The following is a 21603-nucleotide window of genomic DNA, read 5'->3' as shown; positions in this document are numbered from 1 at the left end:
ATAAAAAAAAAAAAAATGTCTACTCACATGTTTTTATTTATTGTTGTATCTCTCTCTCAGATCTTGATCATGTGGACCCATGAGTATGATACTATTACCTGTCCCTACATTGTTGTGGGTGAAAGATTTCCCACATTGGTGTTTTGGGAAATCTTTTCCAATAAAAAGAAGGAAAAAAAAAAAAAAAAACAAAGTTGAATTTCACTTCTCCTTTATGTGTACATCTAATCAATGTTTTATACCTTAAATTAGAAAGTTCAAAATTTACCATGGATGCCAGGTTTTGCAGGTATGGATTTAGTATCACTGTAGACCAAGAATAAAAAAATTGGGTATATGATCGGTGGTCCTGTCGAGGGTCAGTCCCAAAAAAACCCTAAAATTGGCCTTCAAATCTGCAAAATGAGCGATTCTAAGGTTTTGGACCAAGAATTGGTTAGAATAGATATTGGTCATTGCCGATTCTTATTCGGCCAATGATATAATTCCAGTTTTCGGACCCGCAGAAATGTCTTTGCTCGCCATTTGGATCATTAATTCATTGCTAACATTCACTGTTACAAAAGTTTACGTACAAGGATCGGATGGCAGGAGAGTTGGTAAATAATACAATGGGCAACAAGTATAACACTTATCTGGTTTCTGGATTATAGACTTGTAGTTTGTCTATCACATAAATGTTGTAATTGATGTAGAACATCACAATACTGATGTAATAGCAAAATTGAGTTGAATCATATTAGAAGATATTGTTCTTAAGGTTTTTAAACGTTCCAATTCGTGCAATCCGTTTGACCTTGCATTCTATACTCAATAATTCACCGAAACTATGGTCAAGAAGAAATATTGAAGAGAAATAAGAGCACTGTTGCAGAAACGAAGAGACAAAATTATGTCACAATGTAGTTCAGCTTAAGCGCGTGCACATGTAAAAGGCACCCTGGACCCAACCTGAACATCCCCAAAGAGGGATACTTTTCTTTTTAATCCACATCCTTTATAAAGTTATAAGTCCCATAAATACTTATAAGTTAATCCTCACTCTTGTTTGTGAACAATATTGGACTATTCTTTTACTTGTTAACTACAATACAATATCACCAATAGAAGGGAAAGAGAAACAAAAGAGACATCCTTATTTTGGAACTAAGATACAACAGTTTTTCATTGTCAAGATGGAGAGAGAATCTCTTCTTCATTCATCATGTTGTGAACAAATGATTCAATTCTTGGGCAGGTAAGTTTCATCATTAACTCCATCTCCATTCAGAGTCGAAAACGCTTTTCCTCATTCTAATTCAGAGGTCAGATACAGTTACTTAAGATGTTCTCTAGATCAAATTTTCGATTCAGTGGGGGTTATAATTCGAATTGAGAAAAACATTTCAAACTCTTTCTCTTCACACTCTATAGGATCAGGATTATCCTAATCCAATGGCAGGTGGAGCATCCCGTTTCCTTCTCATGTGGAGAGGGATCTCCCACTTGGGTGTAGCAGTGCCTGCACGGAACAACTCTCTCTCCTTTTCTTCTCTGGTAATCTTTGGAGAGAGAGAGAGAGAGAGAGATTCCTCTTTCTATGAGTGGGCAATTGAATTCTTTCTCCTCGTCTTGTTTTGTTGGGTATAAATGAAAAGAAAAAATAGAATGAATATTTTTTTGTGGTCTCTCCTGTGTACTTTATATTTGAAAAGAGACCTGATGATGTTTTCTTTGTTAAGAGAAGAAGGGAAGGTGTTCAAATTTTTTCTTATGTTTGTCATGTTTTGTATTGAGGTGAAAGTACAAATTTGTCATTGTGAGATACTACCCAAAAAAATAAAGTCATGTGGTTGTCTCCATCCACATTATAAAGGTTTTTTATATAAAAAATTGATGTGTTCGTGGTTATTATGTATTTCGAATAATTTTAACACAAATACAAAAATTAAAGGATAAAAAATTTTCCTCCACCCATAGAGGACAATTCACCCACCATCGTAGGACTCATAAACCCTTCCTAAGGTTTTAGTATGATCCAGACACTCGAACCAAAACAAAATATATGAAAACTAATAACACGATAAATATAAATCAATTTCAAGTTGGAACCACGGGCACATTCAGATGATTGGAAATAGGAAACCCAAGGCGGTGCACATTAGTCGCAAGGGAAGTCTGAATGGACACAACTGTACTAAAGCTCACAAATTCACAACTTGCAAGCAGGAAATAGTGCCTTACAGAGATTACTTACTGGCAATATAAAGATAGAGTGGTGTCCTTTTTTTGGTTAAAAGGGTGGGTGTCCTTGACTCTCTGGTGCACAAGAAGTCAAGAACTCACTGAGTCATTTATCAAAAACTATGAAGGACGTTCAGACTCTCACTTCCCTCAATTCCTAATAGTTGAGAATTACAGTGTACGGACTAAATAATGTCTCCTTCTATGGTGACCAGAACAATAATAAGGATCCCTTCTTTCTTCTAGGAAGAGACAACCCTTTACAACCATAATACAGAGTCACCACCACTGCTCTTCTTCTTCTTCTTCTCTTTTTTTGTTTTTTTCTCTCTCTCTCTCGATAATGGACGGTGGGCTTCCCATGCTCAACTCTCTCTTACAGCACACACTGAGAAGCTTGTGTTCATGTTCTGAGTCTTCTTCTACTTCTTCCAAGTGGGTTTACGCAGTCTTCTGGAGGATTCTTCCTCGGAATTACCCTCCACCCAAGTAAGACTCTGAACAGAGCATGTAACCCAGAAAAAGGTTTTTCCAACTTCGTAAGTTGATTTGGATTGTTTGTTTGAATCACATTGTTTTGTTTGCAGGTGGGATTATGGGGGAGGTATTCTTGACCGCTCCAAAGGAAATAGGAGGAACTGGTACCAACGATCCCAACCCTGAATTTGAGGAATTACAGAGCCATTTGTCCTTTTTTGCTTCATTTGGGTTTTTTTAATTAGTGCGTCCTCCAACTTCTTTTTTTCTACTTTCAGGATTCTTGTGTGGGAAGATGGGTTCTGCGATTTCTACGAATGCGAACGAGCGAGAGATGGCTACAGTAAAGGGAGGTTTGGAGCTGAAGTCTTCTTTAAGATGTCTCATGAGGTTTACAACTATGGAGAAGGGTGAGGATCATATATTATCAATGTTCATTATCACGGTTCCTCCATTTTATGTTTCTCATGAAGATAGTAAAAACAAGCACTAGCACGGGTTTTGAGAAATAATTCATATTTCCTTTCTTAGATTGGTGGGAAAAGTTGCAGCAGACAACAGTCACAAATGGGTATTTAGGGAAACCCAAAATGGGAACGATTCCAACTTCATTTCTTCCTGGAGTGGAACAATGGAACCTGTAAGAACTTTAAAAAAAGTATTATTCTTTTTAGCTGAACTAACACCTTTAAAAATATAAGAAACTCCTTTTTAACCTTTTTACTGAGAATCTTGTTTCCTTTTCAAATCAAACAGCAACCTAAGCAATGGGATGCTCAGTTCAATTCAGGCATTCAGGTAGGTTGACCCAGAAAAAGATTTGTTTTTACTCCTAATTCCTGCTGAGCTATTGAAGAACGTATTTCTTTTTTCTTCCCAGACTATAGCAATCATTTCTGTTAGAGAAGGCATTGTCCAACTGGGTTCACTAGATAAGGTTCTCCTCCCTTCTTCTTGTTCTTCCTCTCTGTCTCTCTCTACTGATGGATGGATGCTCTGTTACTTCAGATCTTGGAAGATCTCAATCTGGTGATCAGCATACAGAGGAAGTTCAGCTATCTCCAGAGCATACCTGGTGTCTTGGGAATGCAGAGACCTTATCTACCGATCCAAAAATATCCAGACAGCTCAAAACAAAATACCCAGATGATAGAGACCAAGCAAACTGCTTTGTTGGTCGACGAAAAGCATCTGGGAATTAGTGGAAAGAGATGCTACGGTGAAAGACTGGAAGAATTTCCGATCAAATCCATCAATTTGGGCTGGAATAGCCCTCAAACGAGCATTGGAGGACCCGTCTGGTCAAACCCACCACTCTTACCCTTCATGTCCAGGAGTCTAGGAGCTCTGTTATCTAAACTACCCTCAGTGGTTCCCCCACATAACGCCATGAATGCTACTGATAGAACTCCAGATAACAGTACAACAATTCAGAGAACAGTGATTAATGAAGGTGGGCTGGGAGAAATTTCTGAGACTAAGGTCGAAACCCCACTTTTGGATCTCTCTAAAGAAGAAAAACCCAGAACCCAAAACCTGAAATCAAGCTGGGAAGATCAAGAGGAAAGGTGCATCTTTCATACTCAGCAGGAAGATGGTTTAAGCTCAATTAATTAGTAATGTATAATATATTAGATGAAATAGTTGAATTAATGGATTATGCCCTCCTTTTGAAATTTGTGTTTTCTTTCTGTGTATTCTCTGGAGTTCTTAAAACAAAGAAATTTGGATCAAGTGGGAGTATGGAGTACGGAGAAGCATTTTTTTTCTATTTTATTTTTGTATATTACACAGATAAGAAATTGATTGAGACCTCCTCCACACGTAGAATGGTCCCTCCTGGATCCATTATTGGTGCTTGAAGTAGGTTCTTTTCTTCTGCCTCTTCCAACAGCATTTCTGTCCTTCCAACAACTTAGACATTAACACCTATGAAATGATCAAAATGTCCATAAAAATGGAATCTTTGCTTGGATTTTTGAAAAAAATCTTCTTAGCTTCTCATTTCTCTTCCTGAATTTAATCTTGCCTCTCTGTCGGGTGGATGAGAATGAGACTTGAGAGAGGGACCATTCCATTTAGCCCAGCTATGTGATGTGATGTATTCATTTCATGCCTTCTGGTTTGCTTGGTCTGGGAGGAACTTGAGTAGACGTCTGCTTCTTCTCAGAAGTGTCCTCATAAGTTCATAACATATAAATATGTTCCAAACCCTCTTTAATGTCTTATTTTTTAGAGCATAATCAGAGCTAAAGATAAAATAGAACCCAATTCAGTCCACTTCTGTCTAAGCCACACAAATTCAGTGATACATGTGAACATTATACTTGAATTTTCTAACTCTACACTCAAACAAAATTTTGTCCCAAATTCATGCCATTCATTCTCTAGATTCCACAGTCAAACTGGCCCAATCATCGCAATTTAAGGATCCGATGTATTGATTAGAAATTGGGTTTTCTTTTTAATCTTATTTAACAGGTTATAGAAGAAGTTCATAAGATCTATTTCACATTATCCTGTTTACTAGTGTTTGAATCTACTTGGCCTTGTCATGGTATAATCATAGACAATGAGCCCAACATGGAGGCCAAGCCATTTAGGCCAACATCTCCCAAGGCAGTAATTCCCAGCATATATATAGCCCTTGGCAATGTTGTAGTTTCATGGATGCTTGCATTGTCTGTCTATACTAGTTAATAACTTCGTCTGGGCTAGGGCCTCTCTTTCACCTATCTTGTCTGTTATTCATCTTCAAGAAACCCTCCCTTTCTTCTCCTTGTGTGGATCGATTGTGGTGTTCATGCAGACCCATGATTCAATGGAGGTGGTCTGCATTCTGCAACTTGCAAACCAAACAAGATACTCTTGCAAAAGGACAGACATCATAGAACAAAAAAGATGGAGTTCATCCATGTGGGCACAACTGGAATCTTGTTTACATGAGAGACAAAGTCTTCAAAAGGGTCCTTCACAATCTTGAGAGATTCAATGGGGTAGGAAGGATTTTGCCATTTTCATTCATTTCTGGCCTGTAATGCAGTAATGGTGGATCACACAATAGGATCATACTTATTTGGGGAAAATTTTCTTTCATCACAGTGAAGGGTTCAGGCACGAATCTAAGGTCATCGTTACTTCCCCCCTATATGTTGGAGTTCTGAAATGTCTTTCACTGTTCCCTGTTGCTTAAGGAACACTCATGGTGAAGAGTGCACCCACGAATCTAAGGTCATTATCACTTCCCCTTATATCTTGAAGTTCCGAAATGCCTTTTCCTGTTCCCTGATGCTCGAGGAAAACTCGGTCCCATTTGGAGAAAGTTTTCCTTCACTCACGTTGAAAGGTTCACCCACGAATCTAAGGTCATCACATCGCTATTTCTGTTACAATGATGGGCAAGTTACACTTTACACACTAATTGCAAGGGTTATAGTTCAAGGGGAACATAGCCCTTACCTTAATTTTGACCCACAATACTACTTCCAAGCCAAAGACAAGACACTTTTTGCCTGCTTTTTATGGCAATGTGGCTGCTCTTTTTATAATTTTCAACCCAATAGAATTGCTTCTCCCCTAAGCCACAGCAGAGGTGGGGATAGAGAGCACTGGCATAGTGGCATGGCATGCCATTTGGGTTATAGGGCCGACCCCTATCACATTCATGGACCACTGGGAATGAGACTCTACAACTTTATATTCCCACCCATCTACACAATTTCAATATGGGTCCCTCCAATTTTAATTGATAAGCTGGGGAAGGCTTCTTGTCCATGGACTGATGCACCTTTCTAGTTGGGTTACATATTGGGCTGGGCCTGAACAAGACCTGTTCTGCCCTCCCCAAAGTTGAGTTTAGTGTATGTTTCAGACTATTCAATAGACCTGTTCGGCTAGTGTTAAAATAAAAAACAAAGGTAAAAAGAACTCTGTTCGGGAGTGTGGCCTACACCAGCACTCCCATGTGTCTATCTCTATCCTCCTCAAGACAAGGGGTGAAAGACATCTTTTCATATGAGAAGGAGAGAGATAGAGTCATGGGAGTGCTGGCATAGGCCACATTCTCGGACAGAGTTCTTTTTCCCTTTGTTTTTTGTTTTATCACTAGCTGATACAGTCAATCCCAAAAATGTGGATTGATTCAACAGAATTGTCCGATACGGTTGATCTATATCAATATTGGTATGGTATTGGTTGGACCCGATATCGATCCAATTTGTAATACCCTTAACCATGGTTCAGCCCAAAAGCTCATGCATGCATACATATATAGCATAGGAATTCATGCATATTACATTCATATTTAATTTGGGTGATAATATTTCCTTGATTTACACACTTTATTTGAGGGTGGGGCTAAACATTTTGGAGCATCTAAAGACATAATTCATTGAAAAAATAAAATATTTGTAACAGAATTCATTAAATAAAGCCCAAAAGAGGTTACAAGTAATTTGGAAAATGTAGAAATAGATTGGGTTTCTAACCCAAGCCCATAATTGGAGCTATCCAACCCAAATTTGAAACCCACAACCACAACAAGCCCCCACCACAAACCCAAAAAAATCTAAAAGGCACGAAGAGGGATAGAAAAGAAAATGAAAAGGGCAAAAAACACTAACTGGTCGTTTATTGTTGAAGGTCTGAAATACCCTTCTCTAGTTCGATCAGAGGTTCAGCGGATGAAGAGATTTTCTATTCACCATGAGTTAAGAGAAATGAAGTCCTAACTGAAATGGAGTTTTAAGAGCCTAAATGACATAATAATTGATCGAGAGAAACCAAAATTTTACCCAAAACCAAAATGAAATTGATAATTCAATACCCTGTGAAGCCCTTCTATGTTGTTTTGCCTTCACTCCTACCCCCAAAATAAAACCTCCTTTGGTAATACTAGAAGGAAGGCTTGGGAGGAGGGGAGGTTTGTCATATGTTATGACATTATAATCCAAGATTTATTCATAAATTTCATTTTGAGTCCCAAAACAAAGAATTTCGGTTATATAGGAGAGGGTTCGCTGAGCAAGCACGGAACTCTACATCCTTTCACATTCCTCAAGAAATCAATAAAATAATGCATCATGAGGGGGTGCAGTACACCTTAGGCTCAAATAGTCTTTTTCCTTTTTAATAAAAAAGATTGTCATGCTATCACACTGTAGTTTTTCTCTTAAATATTTTTTTGGTAAACAGAACATTACTTGATCGTGTAGCCCCTGCTCTTAGACCCAGGAGTGTGCAACAGTACATTCCTACTCCCACTGAAATAAAAAACCACATCCATATTGATGCCCTTGCACACGTTCTCATTGACCCCTATGTTGGTGCAGGGCCTACACGACCAAGAAGCTTTCTCCCAATTTTTTATTATTTTTTCTTACCTATTGTGAAAATATGGATCTCATATGGATGATACCTTTGTGAGGACACCCATTAGTGTGGTATGTAAATTCCTCGCCACACTCGAAGCATGGGAAACCCTCTCCCTATTTTTAATCTAAAGTAATTCAACAAAAAAACATAATCCCAAATATAAAATATTTTACGATCACATTTATCCTGTATCGGTTGGATGAGAATCTTAATATTGGTTGATAAGTTCTTGGGTTCTTTCACCTTGTAAGTCAGTTTATAAGGTTGAGTTCTCCCAAGCTCATATCAGTGGTATCAAAGCTAGCACTACGTCTCTCAAGTGCAATCGTACAATGCTGGTGGTAACGTCGGTATTGCAATATTCAATGTTAGTGCAAAACCAACCTGCATGGACGTCAGGCGTACGAAAAAACTTAAAGAGAGAGAGAGAGAGGGGGGGAGGGGGTTTGTTTTCCGTGGTCCACAATAATAATTGTCTTGTAATAAGAGACCTAATACTCTTATCTTCTAAATTTAGAAGTGATCCATAATACTCATTGCATCTTGTGAGGGGACCCAGCAACACATTTTGCTTGATTGCTTCTGAAGTTTGAACTCTTACTTTACACTTTTTGACTCTTTGAGCAATACCTGAGGTTAAAATGCAGGAATCCGGATCCAGATCGGTCAGAATCAATGGAAATCGGCAAAAAATCCCCCTAATTCCTAGTTTCTATACAGGATCGATCGAAATCTAGACCAGCCTTTGCCAATTCTGATTTTCAAGGCCGATCCAATCAACTTTTTCATACCATGAGAATACCCTCAAATCCTTTCCATTAAATAATTTAGTTGATGATGGCACCATTCCTTATCAGAGTTATAAGTATTAGTATAAGTGTCAGGAATTTTTATCACTTGCGGTTCCCCTGCCTGGTACGGTTACCTAGTGCCTCTAATAAAAGGGGGTGGACCCCACTTGGACAGTGTGTTCGATCAGAGAGTGGAATGATCATTTCAACCTCCTATGAGAGAAATCGCACAACCGTACCGATCAACGAACCTCAGTGGATAACGATTCATAAGTGTCAGTCAATATCAATATGAACTAATTAGAATCAACTTAATTTCAAAATTGATCCCATTTCCAATTTTTTTTTTTTATTGATACATCCGATTTGTATCAATTTCAGCATATACCAATACTTATAACCATGCTCCGTATCATGGTTATAGGAATCGGTCTCTACCAATATTGATCCGATTTTGATATGTTGAGACCTTTAGATCGATTGAAAAGCATTGAAAATGTCACTCTTTGAGATCAGATCCCGTATCAGCCCAGATTAGCCTAGTATTGGCCAATATAGGTTCATATCAATCTAGATCTATTCTGTACCGACCCGTATCAATCTGTATCAGCCAAGTATCTGTTCTTATCAACCAAATATCAGCCTATATCAATCTGGAACGCCTTGCACGTTTTTGATGATTCGATCCGTATCAGATCAACCAATCAGGATCAGTATCTGATCCTAGGGCCGGTATCATATCGATCCACCAATAAGCATTGGCTGAATCTGATACTGATTCTTAGAAGCATGCTCCTTATCCTTGTTCTATAGTACTATAATAATATTGTAACACCAATATCTCATTTTTGTATGAAATCAAACAATGCTCATGAAGGTGACTGATTGTAAGAATTACTTAACCCACTTGTCTAGTATGAATTGAAAAATATCAATAATAATCCAATGTAAAATTATCAAGTAAATTTAACCCAAGCAAATAAGAGAAATAAAATTTCAAGAATTTTTATATGAAAACTACTCTAGCGTAGAGGGAGGGAAAAAATCACGGGACAAATCTTTCACCAATTCACTATCAAAAAAATAGGAGTACACTGTTTCTCTCAAGTTTTTATCCGACTTGAGATTTACAACAATTAGAAACAGTACAAAAGGGATTACGGATTACCTCACAAGAAGCCAAATCATCAAATTCTCCCCACAAACACCACAAATCTCACAAAGTTTACATGGTTTGATGAGATATCAAAGTTGCAATATAACCATCAAAACTTCAAAATCAATCCAACATCCTTCTGTTTTCATCTCTTTTCTCTTGATTTTTCTATTGTGTAATTCTACTCTCTTGAGAACGACACACACCCCCCAAACCAAAGAATGCCATTCAAATTCCGACTCCTTTTCGGCTAATGGGCTTGGGCCCCACAACACTGATGCAGGTATAGGTATTGATCATATGTTCAAGGGATTTTGCTGCTATTTTGTTTTTCTGGGTTTTCAAGAATTTGGCCAGTAATAGCCATAGACAGAGTAAAAGGTCTGAGCCAAAGTGAGGACCAACAAGACAACAGCAGCAACGAAGGAGATGATGGCCCAAGGATTGTTGAAGTAGTTGTGCTTCAAGCTGGCCCGCCATGCGTTCCACCTGTGATTATAGTATCGATTCACCTGCTCGGACAACCGGGAGAGGTAGCTGTCGTTGATGTCGAACACCACCTCTTGACACAGCCTATTGAACAGGTCGGCCACCTCTGCATCACTTCCTAACCAATGCTCTATGATCTCGCAGTAATGGAGGTAACCCACATCCCCAGGCGAGTTTATCAGGTTGTCCATGAAAATCACGTAAGACGTTATGTCGTTTGTGCAGTCTAGATGGCACTGTTCTAACGCAATCAGGTTCAGGAACAGAGATTTGGTCCCGTCGTGGATCAAAAGCCTGGGTATCCACAGTACACCGTTCTCGAATTTGATGTCCCAGAAGCGATCCGTCTTCCTCTTCCTGAATTTCACTCCTGCTTCCCTCAGCTCCGTCACGCAATGGATTAACTGCTGCCTTCGCTTGTCGGCGACCCTCACCGCGTGCGATCTCCATTTCATCCAATTCCTCGAAGCATGTGGTTCTGGTCCAGGGCCTCGACGCAGGAGGCTTTGCCGGAAAACGCCCAGGCAATGGAGGCCGTCTTTATCTATCAATGGATCGAAGGGGGTGATCGAGTATTCCAGCTTGTTCCGATCGCTGTTTTGTAGTGGCTCATCCGTCGGTGTCAATGGATCGAAGAATGGGAGTGCGAGTTTTGCCACCAGCCCTCTCTGGTTAGGGTTTCCAATCTGGAGACCCAGAAGACGATCGAGGATGAAGAGTGGGATTTGGTTCTCAAGCATGATCATGTCTCGCTGGATTGAGTGCATCCCTCCTCGCATTGCGAAGACAGGGTCGTTTCGAGAGTAGCCCAGATGCTCGAAACCCCCGGCGGCACCTCGGAAGAGCTCGAGAACGAAGCAGCCATCGAGAACCATCATCTCCACGAATTCGTTGCTGCTGAGAGGGATTGGTCCTTCGTAGCAAGCTCGAGCCTTCTCCTCAACCTCCCGGATGGAATCGAGGTAGAGTTTCACGTCTTGATGGGTTCGCTTCAGAATCTGATGGAGTGAACGCCACTTGTGACGGTCCATGTCTCGGAGGTTCTTCCGGCCGTGATGGTAAGGACCCAGGGAAACGATTTGGGGGACGAAGGCCTTGTCGGCCTTACCGTAATCGTCGCCCACACGGAGGTACTGTGGGACTCGGTAGATGCAGAGCTTGGCCCATGAGGCAGCTTCATGATCTTGATGGGCTTGCTCTAGCTTTTCTCTAATGGATATCGCCCAATCTGATTCCATTGGATTCGTTACTTCTCTTTCTTCTTTAACATTTTCATCGTCACCATTGATTGATATCAAATGCGATTGCGAAAAGGAGGATTCTTGCAGCGTCAGCCGCTGCTGATCCGGAGGTGGCTGTGTCTGTGATTGTTGCCGTTGCAGTGGTCGCAATTGAAGGTCACGTGAAGAGGTAGAACCAGGTGAGTTTGCGATTCCAGCTTCCACTGTTTCCCTCAGTTTGAGAGTGATGAGATACCAACTTAAAAGCTCCTTATTAAACACTGCTACCATTTTTTCGAAGACTACAAAAGGTTTTTATGCTTTGAAATCAAGTTTTTCAGTTTCTTTCAGGAGCAAGAGAGCTAGCAGCCATGGCTTTATGTTGGCCCTGTTGGCCCTCCTGCTCTCCCTCTTCTCCTATCTTCTTCTTCACTGTTCTGAAGATTCAAAAGGGCTGTCCACAAAATAATTATTGCTTAGGGTTTGTGCCTAAATTATATGTTTGATTAGAAAACGTGTTTGACCAGAATAAATTGGGAAGCCCCGCATCATAATAGTGTTTACATCTTTCCAAATTTTCATTTTTTCCTGTTCGGTTTAACATTTCATCCTCGACAAACATAAATACATAAAACCATTAGGAAAAAAAAGAATCCTCTCCAATGTCCTAAAGTGGTGTTAGAAGGGTGAATGTTTCGACAATGTTTCTGTTGAATCGGACAACAAGGATCTGGTTTCCTTTGTCCTCGATCACTCTGGACCTATTGTCCAGGATATTCACTATCTTTATATCTATGTTTGAAGTTTGCCATGTTGGCCATGTTTATAGGCAGATTTACAGCGTAGCTGACTCCCTTGTTAGGACTTAGGAGGACTCTGTCTTGTGTGAGCGAGATGGTTTGGCCCAATTCCGATCCCTAGATCCAAGACTTATGCTTTATGGACTCCTCGGTCGCTACTCACCTTTCTCTTCAATAAATTGCCTTATTATCCAAAAAAATGTTAGAAGGGTGAATTTGGAATCGAAACCAACCGTATTGGTGCAAATTCGATATGATTCAATATGAAAAATGGAATCTCTCGGTTTGGTATGGAATCACTATCTAAGATGAAACTGTTTGGTATGTACCGATATTGTATTTGTTTTATACATTTGGTTTAATTATATATCGTAGTTTAAGAAATTTAAAATTTCTGAATTTCTGTCTTCATAAGATACTATACTACTTTCCCATTTTACTCTTTGAACTTTATTGGTATCGTAATTGCTGAAATTATGTTACCTCAGAGCGTGAGGAGTTAGGGATTCTTCGAAGAAATAACCACTGACTGCATGGATGGTTTGATCAGAATTCAAATTTGTAACTGCTCCAAGCTAAGTTATGAGCATTTAGTGCCATAACCGGTTGATGGGATGATTCACGTGGAAATAGTGAAACTGAAGAAGCACATGTTGGCCATCATCATTCTCGACGCCAATAGCTATAGGCAGTACTGGCATAACAGCTGCGTTCAAGGTTGAAACTTGTGATTCCTCATATAATAGAATAGAGCATTAATTCTCCAAGTTGTGAGGATCAAGAACAAATCTCCACAGAAATAAGCCATAACCGGTTGATGAAGGCAAGACTTGAATTCAGTTGTGGCAGACTCTTTTCTCTGTTTTTGATAAACCGAATAAAAACCGTTTTTGATACCAAATAAAAACTGTTTTTAATACCGAATACATATCAAGAAGCCATACCAGATAGATATGGTATCGATATTGAAAATACATAACCATACTGACTGACACTCTTAGTGTTAGTTCTCTTGCAAACTTGAGGTATGAAGAATTAAATTCCATTGATGAGAGAAAAATGTGAGAGATACACAACACGAAGATATATCACCGGATTGACATGAGCATTGCAAGAAAGGCTTTTTTTTTTGGGTAAACCATTGCAAGAAAGCTATATATCCCACCAAATAGAAGTTGGTGATTTGACCATTAAAGAGTAAAAATCATACATTCTCAGTCCACAAGGAAAATTTAACTCTATTAGTGAAAAAATAATGCATGACATAGACAACGTGAAGAAATATCAACCAAGAATGACACAAGCATTCAATAAAAAAAGTTATATCCCATTAAATAAATGTTTGTGATTGGGTCCACAAAGAATAAATAGCAATTATTTACAATTCATGAGGAAAATTTAAATTCACAAGGCATCGTGAGATGACGCCTCTACCCTTGGGTAGATATCTAAACATGCTCACCCATTGACCCAGACATTTGTATAGAGACCATGCGACCAAGGAGAGATCTCTTGCCTTTTTTTTTAATTATCATTTCTTCGATGACAAATAGAAATACATGGCAAAGATTGTGCACATTTTATAATATAAACGGATTATAAAATATAAGTAGATCATGTATCATACAAAGTACAAATCTATTGCTTATTTAAAAGTGAAATTGCATGTTGCAGGGAAAGAAGTTTCTCTTGAGTCCTGACATGTATATTTTATTTCTTTTGTTTAAGGAGAGTTTTTCTTCATCCACGAATTAAAAGCCACAAGTACCTCCCCTTGTTGGGGTTTAAAATACTCTTCACAATTCACTCAACCCATCCGATCATATTCGGTGAAGAAATTCCTCCTTCGCCATAGTTTAGGGAAAACTCGATCCTTTCCTTAATATGATTATCTTTTTTAGGGGGTAAATGATTAATTTCTTTCGCGTCTAATTTTATATTGGATAACAACAACAAAAATTAATTCTTTGAGGTGGGAATTCTATTTACAAGTACAGTGGCTTTTCTTTTTTTTTTTAAAGCAGCAAGCCCTGTGTTGTTGTTGAATAAGAAGTGTGCATATTTATTTATTTTTTGATGGTAAACAAGTGTTTAATTCATGATACATGTGGTGAGAGATACAGCTGTAATGATGTAAAAATATGAACATCTTATCACACTTTTGGGTGTTCATGTGGGTTATACCTCTGGAATGTTTAAACAAAATTCCAATTGACAGGACAAAGCAATGAAGGATTTTTTTTACAAAGTCATATGTAATCTCAGTCGGTGAAGCTTTAAACGTATACTCCATAAACCAACCAATTTCTTATCTTAGCAAATTATAAAGATATGTTAAGTGATGACATTGATGATCATGATAGACTCAATTCCCCTACCAAAAGATCAAAACTGATATCAAATGGTATTTTAGGGCGCTCTAGTGTTGGGCATCACAATTCTTTCAAGTTTGATCCACACTTGTGACAAGCTTGGTGATATTTCAAAAGATGATCTCCTCAGTCAGGAAAATTATCTCCTCCAGTTCCCTGGCCGGCCTAGTTCCCCAGTCCCTCTAATAGGGGGTAGCGGACCCAACCCTGGCAAAATGTTCGGGAAGGGGTAGGGTGGTCATTCCAAGCCCTTGTTAGAGGAACAGGGGAACTGGGCCGAGCAGGGAACAGGAGGATATAAAGATCCCCTCATAAGAGGGTTTCTTTATCCCAGCCTTACTGACGTTCCTGTATCTCCTGTGAAGAAGAAAAAGAAAATACAACATATAGGAGAAGTGTACTTGAATCTTGGTCGCTAAGAATGTCTAAACTACTCAAAGTGTTTGTTTACCATTCTCATAGAACTCAAGTGTTCTCCTGGGAAATAATAAAGAAACCGTCTATGATGCATCAATGCTTTCAACTGTAAGATCAAAATCCAACAGAGATGTAACCAAAATCCTTTGACCCCTATGTTATCTCTTCCAAACTGTCAAAGCCCACATCCTTTCTGAAACACCTTCACTTTCAGGTCTATCATGTAGTTTCAATCCAAAACAGAGTTTGAATAGAAAATCACTACAAGTGCTTAACGTACCAGTATAGCATGGCCAACAAGACTTTAACATGAATAAATGAGTAAAGATGCTGCGATGAAATTGAAAACCAAAGAGCACAAATATAGCAGAATATAACTGATTTATCAATGGGAAATGAAGGTTTCGATTTACAGAGAATGTAGAGCGAGGGAACAATAGTTTGTTCTGAAAAATAAGTTATGTACAATAATCATATGAGGAAATCTAAAGACTTTTAACATCCATCTGCAATCTTAGACTAAGATGTTGGTATAATGGCATGCATACGGGCGAACATCCCACCCCTCCGGGGTCACCAAGCACAGTAATCCTTCACTGTGCATCTCCTCTCACCATTAAACCTTTCTAGCCCATAACAGTCCATCGGCATACTAACTCTCAAGCACTGCTGCTCTTCCTCCGGCCAGCGGCTCCATAATTCCAAAAAGGCTTAGCAGGGGTACGCTTCAATGCCTTGACTCCAAGTGGGTTGTTCTTGCTCTGTTGCAGTAAAAAAGAATGTAAGTAAGCAGTTTAAGAGATGACAATCAATAGCATAGCTATGAAAATACTAAGTGCATCAATACCGTCAGGCAAGTCCCTTCTTCAACATTGCAGACGGGGTAATCGTGTGGGCAGCAGCTGTAATTGTCGTCACAGCAGGTGGCAGACTCAAGAGGGCAGCATCCCCATGCAAAGCAATAGCTACCATACTGGTACATACAGCAGCAGGTGTTACTCTGGGGACAGGAGTAGTAATTATCACAAACGGTAGGCGGCGTCACTGGAGAGGGAGGAGATGGGCCAGGGTTGGGGGGGTTCTGGCCCTTCTTGATGGGGTAAGAGGGTTCAATACTAATTCCACACTTGCCGGTAAGGGCAGAATTCAAATTACGCTCCATCCTGATGTATCCACTCTCACCCCAACTGGAACCCCATGAGTTCCTCACAATCCAGTAGTCAACACCATTGTCTGAGCCATAGCCAACAGCAGTCACACCATGATCCAGCTCTGTCCCGCACATTCCTGAGAATACACCCTGAAAATAGTGGAAAGGAAGATTGAGTTCCAATAGAAATGCCTGCAAATAAATAAATTATTCAATAATCTTGAACTGGCTGTCCTCAATCTGCTTCATGAACACATACAAACACTTGTTTTGTGTTCAGAAGCACAAAGGGACACAGAGAATTTCTAAAGTAATCAGCTCAACTGATTCTTCTCCCCTTCGAAACATCCTAGTGATGATAAAATGTTTTGCATCCCAGACAAAAATATTTCCTGGCAATTAACCCTGAAGGCAGTCTATCCTGTTAGTTATTTACAATACCAAGATTCATGGAAGTCAGAAACACACAAATTTTGCAAGAGAATTAAAACAACGCATCATAATCGCTGATCCATATGGATCTTGGACTCGAGGGAACTCCCATCGATAAACATAGATTGATGAATAGTGGTAAGCAAACAAAAATTGTTGAGCTCCCTATTTGAGCCAGAGATCAATCAGATCATCAAACACTTGAATGGGTAACTTGAATAAGCTCACAGATTCCAAAGTGAGACTAGCTGCAAAACTTATACAGTATGAATTACAGCAAGCATAATTAGGTTAGAGAAATCAATACAATCAAACCATATGTTGTGCCTTGTTCTTCTGTTACTAAACCATATATGTGAAACTGAAAGAATTAAAACTGTATCATTCCCCTTCTTTTCTTTCTATTAAATGGAGCTGTTAATTACTTGGAATTGGTATAGAAGGTGTACCATCAACCAATTGGTTGGAATCTTTACCACTTTCCCTGATATCCATTGAAATGCCTACTCAATATTGCTTCAAAATCCAAAAAGAAAAAAGAGAGAGATGAGTGTTTACGGATTGGTAGAGTTGGAAAGCCCGGCCACCAGCTTCAATGGCAACGCTAATGGGTTGATTGGCCACCGCCTTCTGCAATGACTTCTCGTCGTTCGTAGGAACATCTTCGAAGCTGTCAATGGTAACAACCTTGGCATTTTTCTGTAGCAGCAACAAGAGAGAGAAAGAGAACTAAGAAGCAAGTAAAAGAAATTTAACAGCAACGAGAGGTCGTTAAAAATTGTTTGGGTCGTGAAAAATGTTACAAGCAAATACAGACCCGATACTGGTCGCATTGGCCATTGGAAGCTTTGTATGGGTAATCTTCTTCAGTGTCGATGCCCCCGTTGTTGATGATGAACTGGAAGGCGTAATCCATTAAACCTCCATTGCATCCCTGGTTGTATGAGGTGTCACAGTCCACCAGCTCCTGCTCCGACAACGATATCAGATCGCCGGTTACGAGCTGGTTTATCCCTTCCACAGCAGCAATCGTAGAAAACGCCCAGCAACTCCCTTCAATTTTCCAATTTCATTTCCCAAAAAATAAAGTTAGAATCTGATCAAAATCGTCAATGAACACAAGTAGCAGGAAACAGGGCAGGATTCATGTCTATCTCTGATTCCGTGCGGGACTGAAACAGAACCGGCCAGCCCATGTGGGACCTTTACGAGAATGCAATGAATCTAGACATGATAAACGGCCCAATCCGATTTCAAAGGAATCTAACCGCGAAAACAGGACAAAGAGATTCCAACGAATCCGTGACACTAACTGTCATCATGATTCCAACAAGAATAAAGGAGTGAAAAAACTGTAATTCCAATTTTAAGTTTAACTGCTAAAAATCTACATAATAAACCTAGAGGGTACTATGGTAATTTAAGACATACTAGGGGGGCAGGAGTGCAGGACCCTTCGGTTCTGAGAAATTGTTTTCCTTCCTCAGGAAGGAAACGACGAAAGGGAACAGGGAACAGGAAACCGGGAAGACAGATAGCAGAGAGACGAACACACACGTCTCTTTATTAAATTTCAATATATTCGAAAAATATATATATTTATTCAAAATAAATAGATTTTTCGTAATTTGCAGCAATAAACTCTTAATTTTCTCCATAAGTCAAAACGAAGAAATTTGCAGCAATAAACTCTTAATTTTCTCCAGAAATCAAAACGAAGAAAAAAATTAATCAGTCGAAGTAAATAATAAATGAAATTACTCACCGCATTGGCCTTGATCTTTGACGGAAACGACGGCACCCTTAGTCCTCCAATCGACGGAATCCGGCAAGCTATCGCCGACGCGGAAAGCGTAGCGGTCGCTCTTAGTCCTTGATAACCGACGCTTGGGATCGATCTTTGTGCCCAAATACATGGCACGGTACTCCTCGTTGGTGAGATCAGCGAACCTGTTTAGACCTAACTTGTAGGTATGGTTCTCGGCGTTGTGCTCGTCGATGAACATGAGGTTATCCTTGAAGATCTCGAACTTCTTCTCCTTCTCTCCCAGAGCGTTGTAATTCTTGCCGTGTTTCACCAACCACGATTCGTACAGAGCCATCACCTCATCGTGACTCCTCGAGTTTGACCCGTGCTTCTCATCGTAGCTGATGATCGACATATCCAAAGCTGAACTAAAAGCAAAAGACACAAACAATAACAGAGCCACCATGGTAGCCATCTTAGAAGAAGAGAAAGACGATGAAACCATTTTTCCCCAACACAGAAAAGGAAAGTAAGCTACTATAAAATGGGTTCCCAAAAGGGGAAGACGAGGGGCTATATAAATAGAAGAACAGGGGAATGGTAAAACTGTAAAAAAGGGGAAAGAGAGGCCTTTACTATTAAATATCAATTATCATACCATGTGGATTGGATTCGATAGAGTTGGAATTGGGTGGAAATGAAGAGAACCAACCAAACGCTACCTACGCACAGAAACCGGGAACGGCGGAAATTCTGCCACTCATAGCCCACCATTGGTGGTGGGTCCGGTGGGGTCACAAATTAAAATTTTTTTATTTAATGAGGCTGAAGGCCAAGGCCCAGGCCCAACCGCCAAGTTCCCAATTCCACCTTTGACCATGATTTACCCTTTTCTCTAACTCTGGTTAGATTAAAAGGGTAAACGGGGCACCGAACGAATTGTATTTTGCCACGTTGCCGTGTCTTTTTCGTGGATTGGTAAGCAGTAGGAACTAGGGACTCATTTTGCTGCCACAGAATTATACGGAGCTTTCTACCAAAAAAAAAAAAGGAATTATACGGAGCGAATACATCAATTATTTCCATGGATTTAGTTCACGTCAGTCCACGTCGGATAACGATACAGATATGTATTGGCCGTATCAGAAGTAATCTTATCCGTCCACATATCAGTATCGGCCGTATCAGTAGTAATCTTATCCGTCCTTATTGAGCACTCGTATTTTGTATCAATATTGATCATACGGACTTGAGTAGAAGTGTAGAACTCATCTTATAAGTTTTCACATCCGTCTACTCACATCAGGATTATTATTACGTCCACCCTCCAAGCATGGTTTGAGCGGTATCGGATTGGTTGGATGGGTGGATTTGTATTGGGATCGATCCTGTATTAGTGGATTGATACGGATATTGGGTGAAAATGTAAAAAAATAAAATAAAATTTTCAAAGGAAATATGGGTAAATCAGTCCAATATGAATCGGTCTCGTATCGATATTGGCCGAGACTAATATTGATACCGATATAGATACCGATTACTAAAACCCTACTTTCGAGTGGATAGAAACCGAGATTTTCCCATCTTTCCTTCCATACGAGAGCAATTGAGACTGACTTCATCCTCAAAGGCACACTAGATTGTCATGCCTTGACTAAGAGTGTCAATCAATGCGGTTCTGGTTATTCGATTCAATTGCAGTGTGGTTTACATCTTGATACGGTGAAATCAAAAGCGAACCGGATAGGAATCAACTAAAATCAGAATCGTTTGCGTACGATCCGGTTTTATTGATTTCTATTCGGTTTCATTATCTGATTCACAACTAATTTACATGCGGTTTGTGTAGTTTTAGTTTTGGAAAACAGTAATGAAAACACCCTCGATTTTCAAGGCTTTTATATACATGTGTTTCCCTATTCTCTCCTGGTCTCTCTCACTCAACATATTTCTCATGCCTATGTGATAAAAATAAAAAAATAAAAAAACTTCTTATCTTCGCCCATCCTTTTATTTATTTCTTATTCTTTATTTTTCCTTTTTTTTCTCCTCTCCACTCTCACATAATAAATAAACTATTTCTTCTTTTAAAAAATAGGGTTTTATTAATCTATTTTAATATCATCCATCATTTTGAATTCATACTTGAACAAATATAATATATAGTTAACCTATGACATTTACTTATTTTATGTTTCAAGTATGATACAATAATTATGTTTATTTATTATATTGTTAATTAATCCAATTGATGCATGGGCTAGTATTCGAGTAACAAGGGTATTGGTTTCTATTAGATTTAAAACCACATTTTATTGATACACTTCTCTATGCTACTTGTTCAGAAACCTGTTCCTTCTTCTTCTTCTTTTTTTTTTTTCATTGTCAACTAATTGTTAAAAGTAAAATTGATTTTTTTTGGTATTTAATTTGTCGATTGTGTGTAAATTGAAACGATACATAAAAACATATGTCAATAAAAATACCAATATAATTTATGCAATAGCTGATTTTAACACATATATGTAGATATTACGGATATTTCTTTAGTGCTCAAAAAAAATAAAAATAAAATAAAAAATATTTCCATTAACGAAAATAATTAAAAGAAAAAATGTGACACCATAGACGTGTTGTCATGTTTAAAAACCCATCTTAATTGATTTTAGGGAAAAAGAACCATGTTTGGCAATGTGGAATCAGCTCTTGTTGATGTTCCAGTACACATTGTATTTGGTCCTGTGTTGGCGCAAGGGCTACGTTGCCAGAGAATCGTTTCCTTGATTTTAATATGTTTTTTTATTATATTTAAAATTTGGGGAAAATATGGTACCGGTTCATGTAGCTCCTACGCCCAGACTTTGGAGTGTTGGAAGTTACTGTTCTGCTCCCTTAAAAATCAGAAATCTCATCCACATTGATGCTTGTGGCACGTTTTCATTGGACTCTGTATGGG

At 39.0% G+C, this 21603-nt stretch overlaps 3 protein-coding genes across 4 annotated transcripts; 1 reads left to right on the top strand and 2 right to left on the bottom strand.

Annotated features, from left to right (window-relative positions):
* Window positions 1-2555: 2555 nt before the first annotated feature.
* On the top strand, window positions 2556-4376 carry LOC122660968. Its single transcript, XM_043856234.1, has 7 exons — window positions 2556-2712; window positions 2811-2864; window positions 2979-3110; window positions 3232-3340; window positions 3457-3498; window positions 3581-3637; window positions 3709-4376. Exons 1-7 carry the CDS (start codon window positions 2567-2569, stop codon window positions 4315-4317), a joined length of 1149 nt encoding a protein of 382 aa, XP_043712169.1. The 5' UTR covers window positions 2556-2566; the 3' UTR covers window positions 4318-4376.
* Window positions 4377-10299: 5923 nt separating this feature from the next.
* LOC122661298 (UPF0481 protein At3g47200-like) lies at window positions 10300-12121 on the bottom strand. Its single transcript, XM_043856654.1, has one exon. It carries the CDS (start codon window positions 12018-12020, stop codon window positions 10362-10364), a length of 1659 nt encoding a protein of 552 aa, XP_043712589.1. The 5' UTR covers window positions 12021-12121; the 3' UTR covers window positions 10300-10361.
* Window positions 12122-15680: 3559 nt separating this feature from the next.
* LOC122661299 (cysteine proteinase RD21A-like) lies at window positions 15681-19201 on the bottom strand. Of its 2 annotated transcripts, none has more exons than XM_043856656.1 (5): window positions 18666-19201; window positions 17718-17953; window positions 17459-17599; window positions 16172-16618; window positions 15681-16085 (listed from the first exon to the last, which is right to left on the bottom strand). In XM_043856656.1, the coding sequence occupies exons 1-5, from the start codon at window positions 19150-19152 to the stop codon at window positions 15978-15980; spliced, it is 1419 nt and encodes a 472-aa protein (XP_043712591.1). In that variant the 5' UTR covers window positions 19153-19201; the 3' UTR covers window positions 15681-15977. The 2 variants fall into 2 exon arrangements, with proteins under 2 accessions (XP_043712591.1, XP_043712590.1); XM_043856655.1 differs by having other exon boundaries at window positions 15681-16079; window positions 16166-16618; window positions 18666-19200.
* Between the last annotated feature and the right edge of the window lie 2402 nt (window positions 19202-21603).

Source organism: Telopea speciosissima, chromosome 5, assembly GCF_018873765.1.
Source record: "Telopea speciosissima isolate NSW1024214 ecotype Mountain lineage chromosome 5, Tspe_v1, whole genome shotgun sequence".
NCBI lineage: Eukaryota > Viridiplantae > Streptophyta > Magnoliopsida > Proteales > Proteaceae > Telopea > Telopea speciosissima.
Note: the sequence above shows the minus strand (reverse complement) of the source record. Positions and strands in the feature narration are given on the sequence as shown.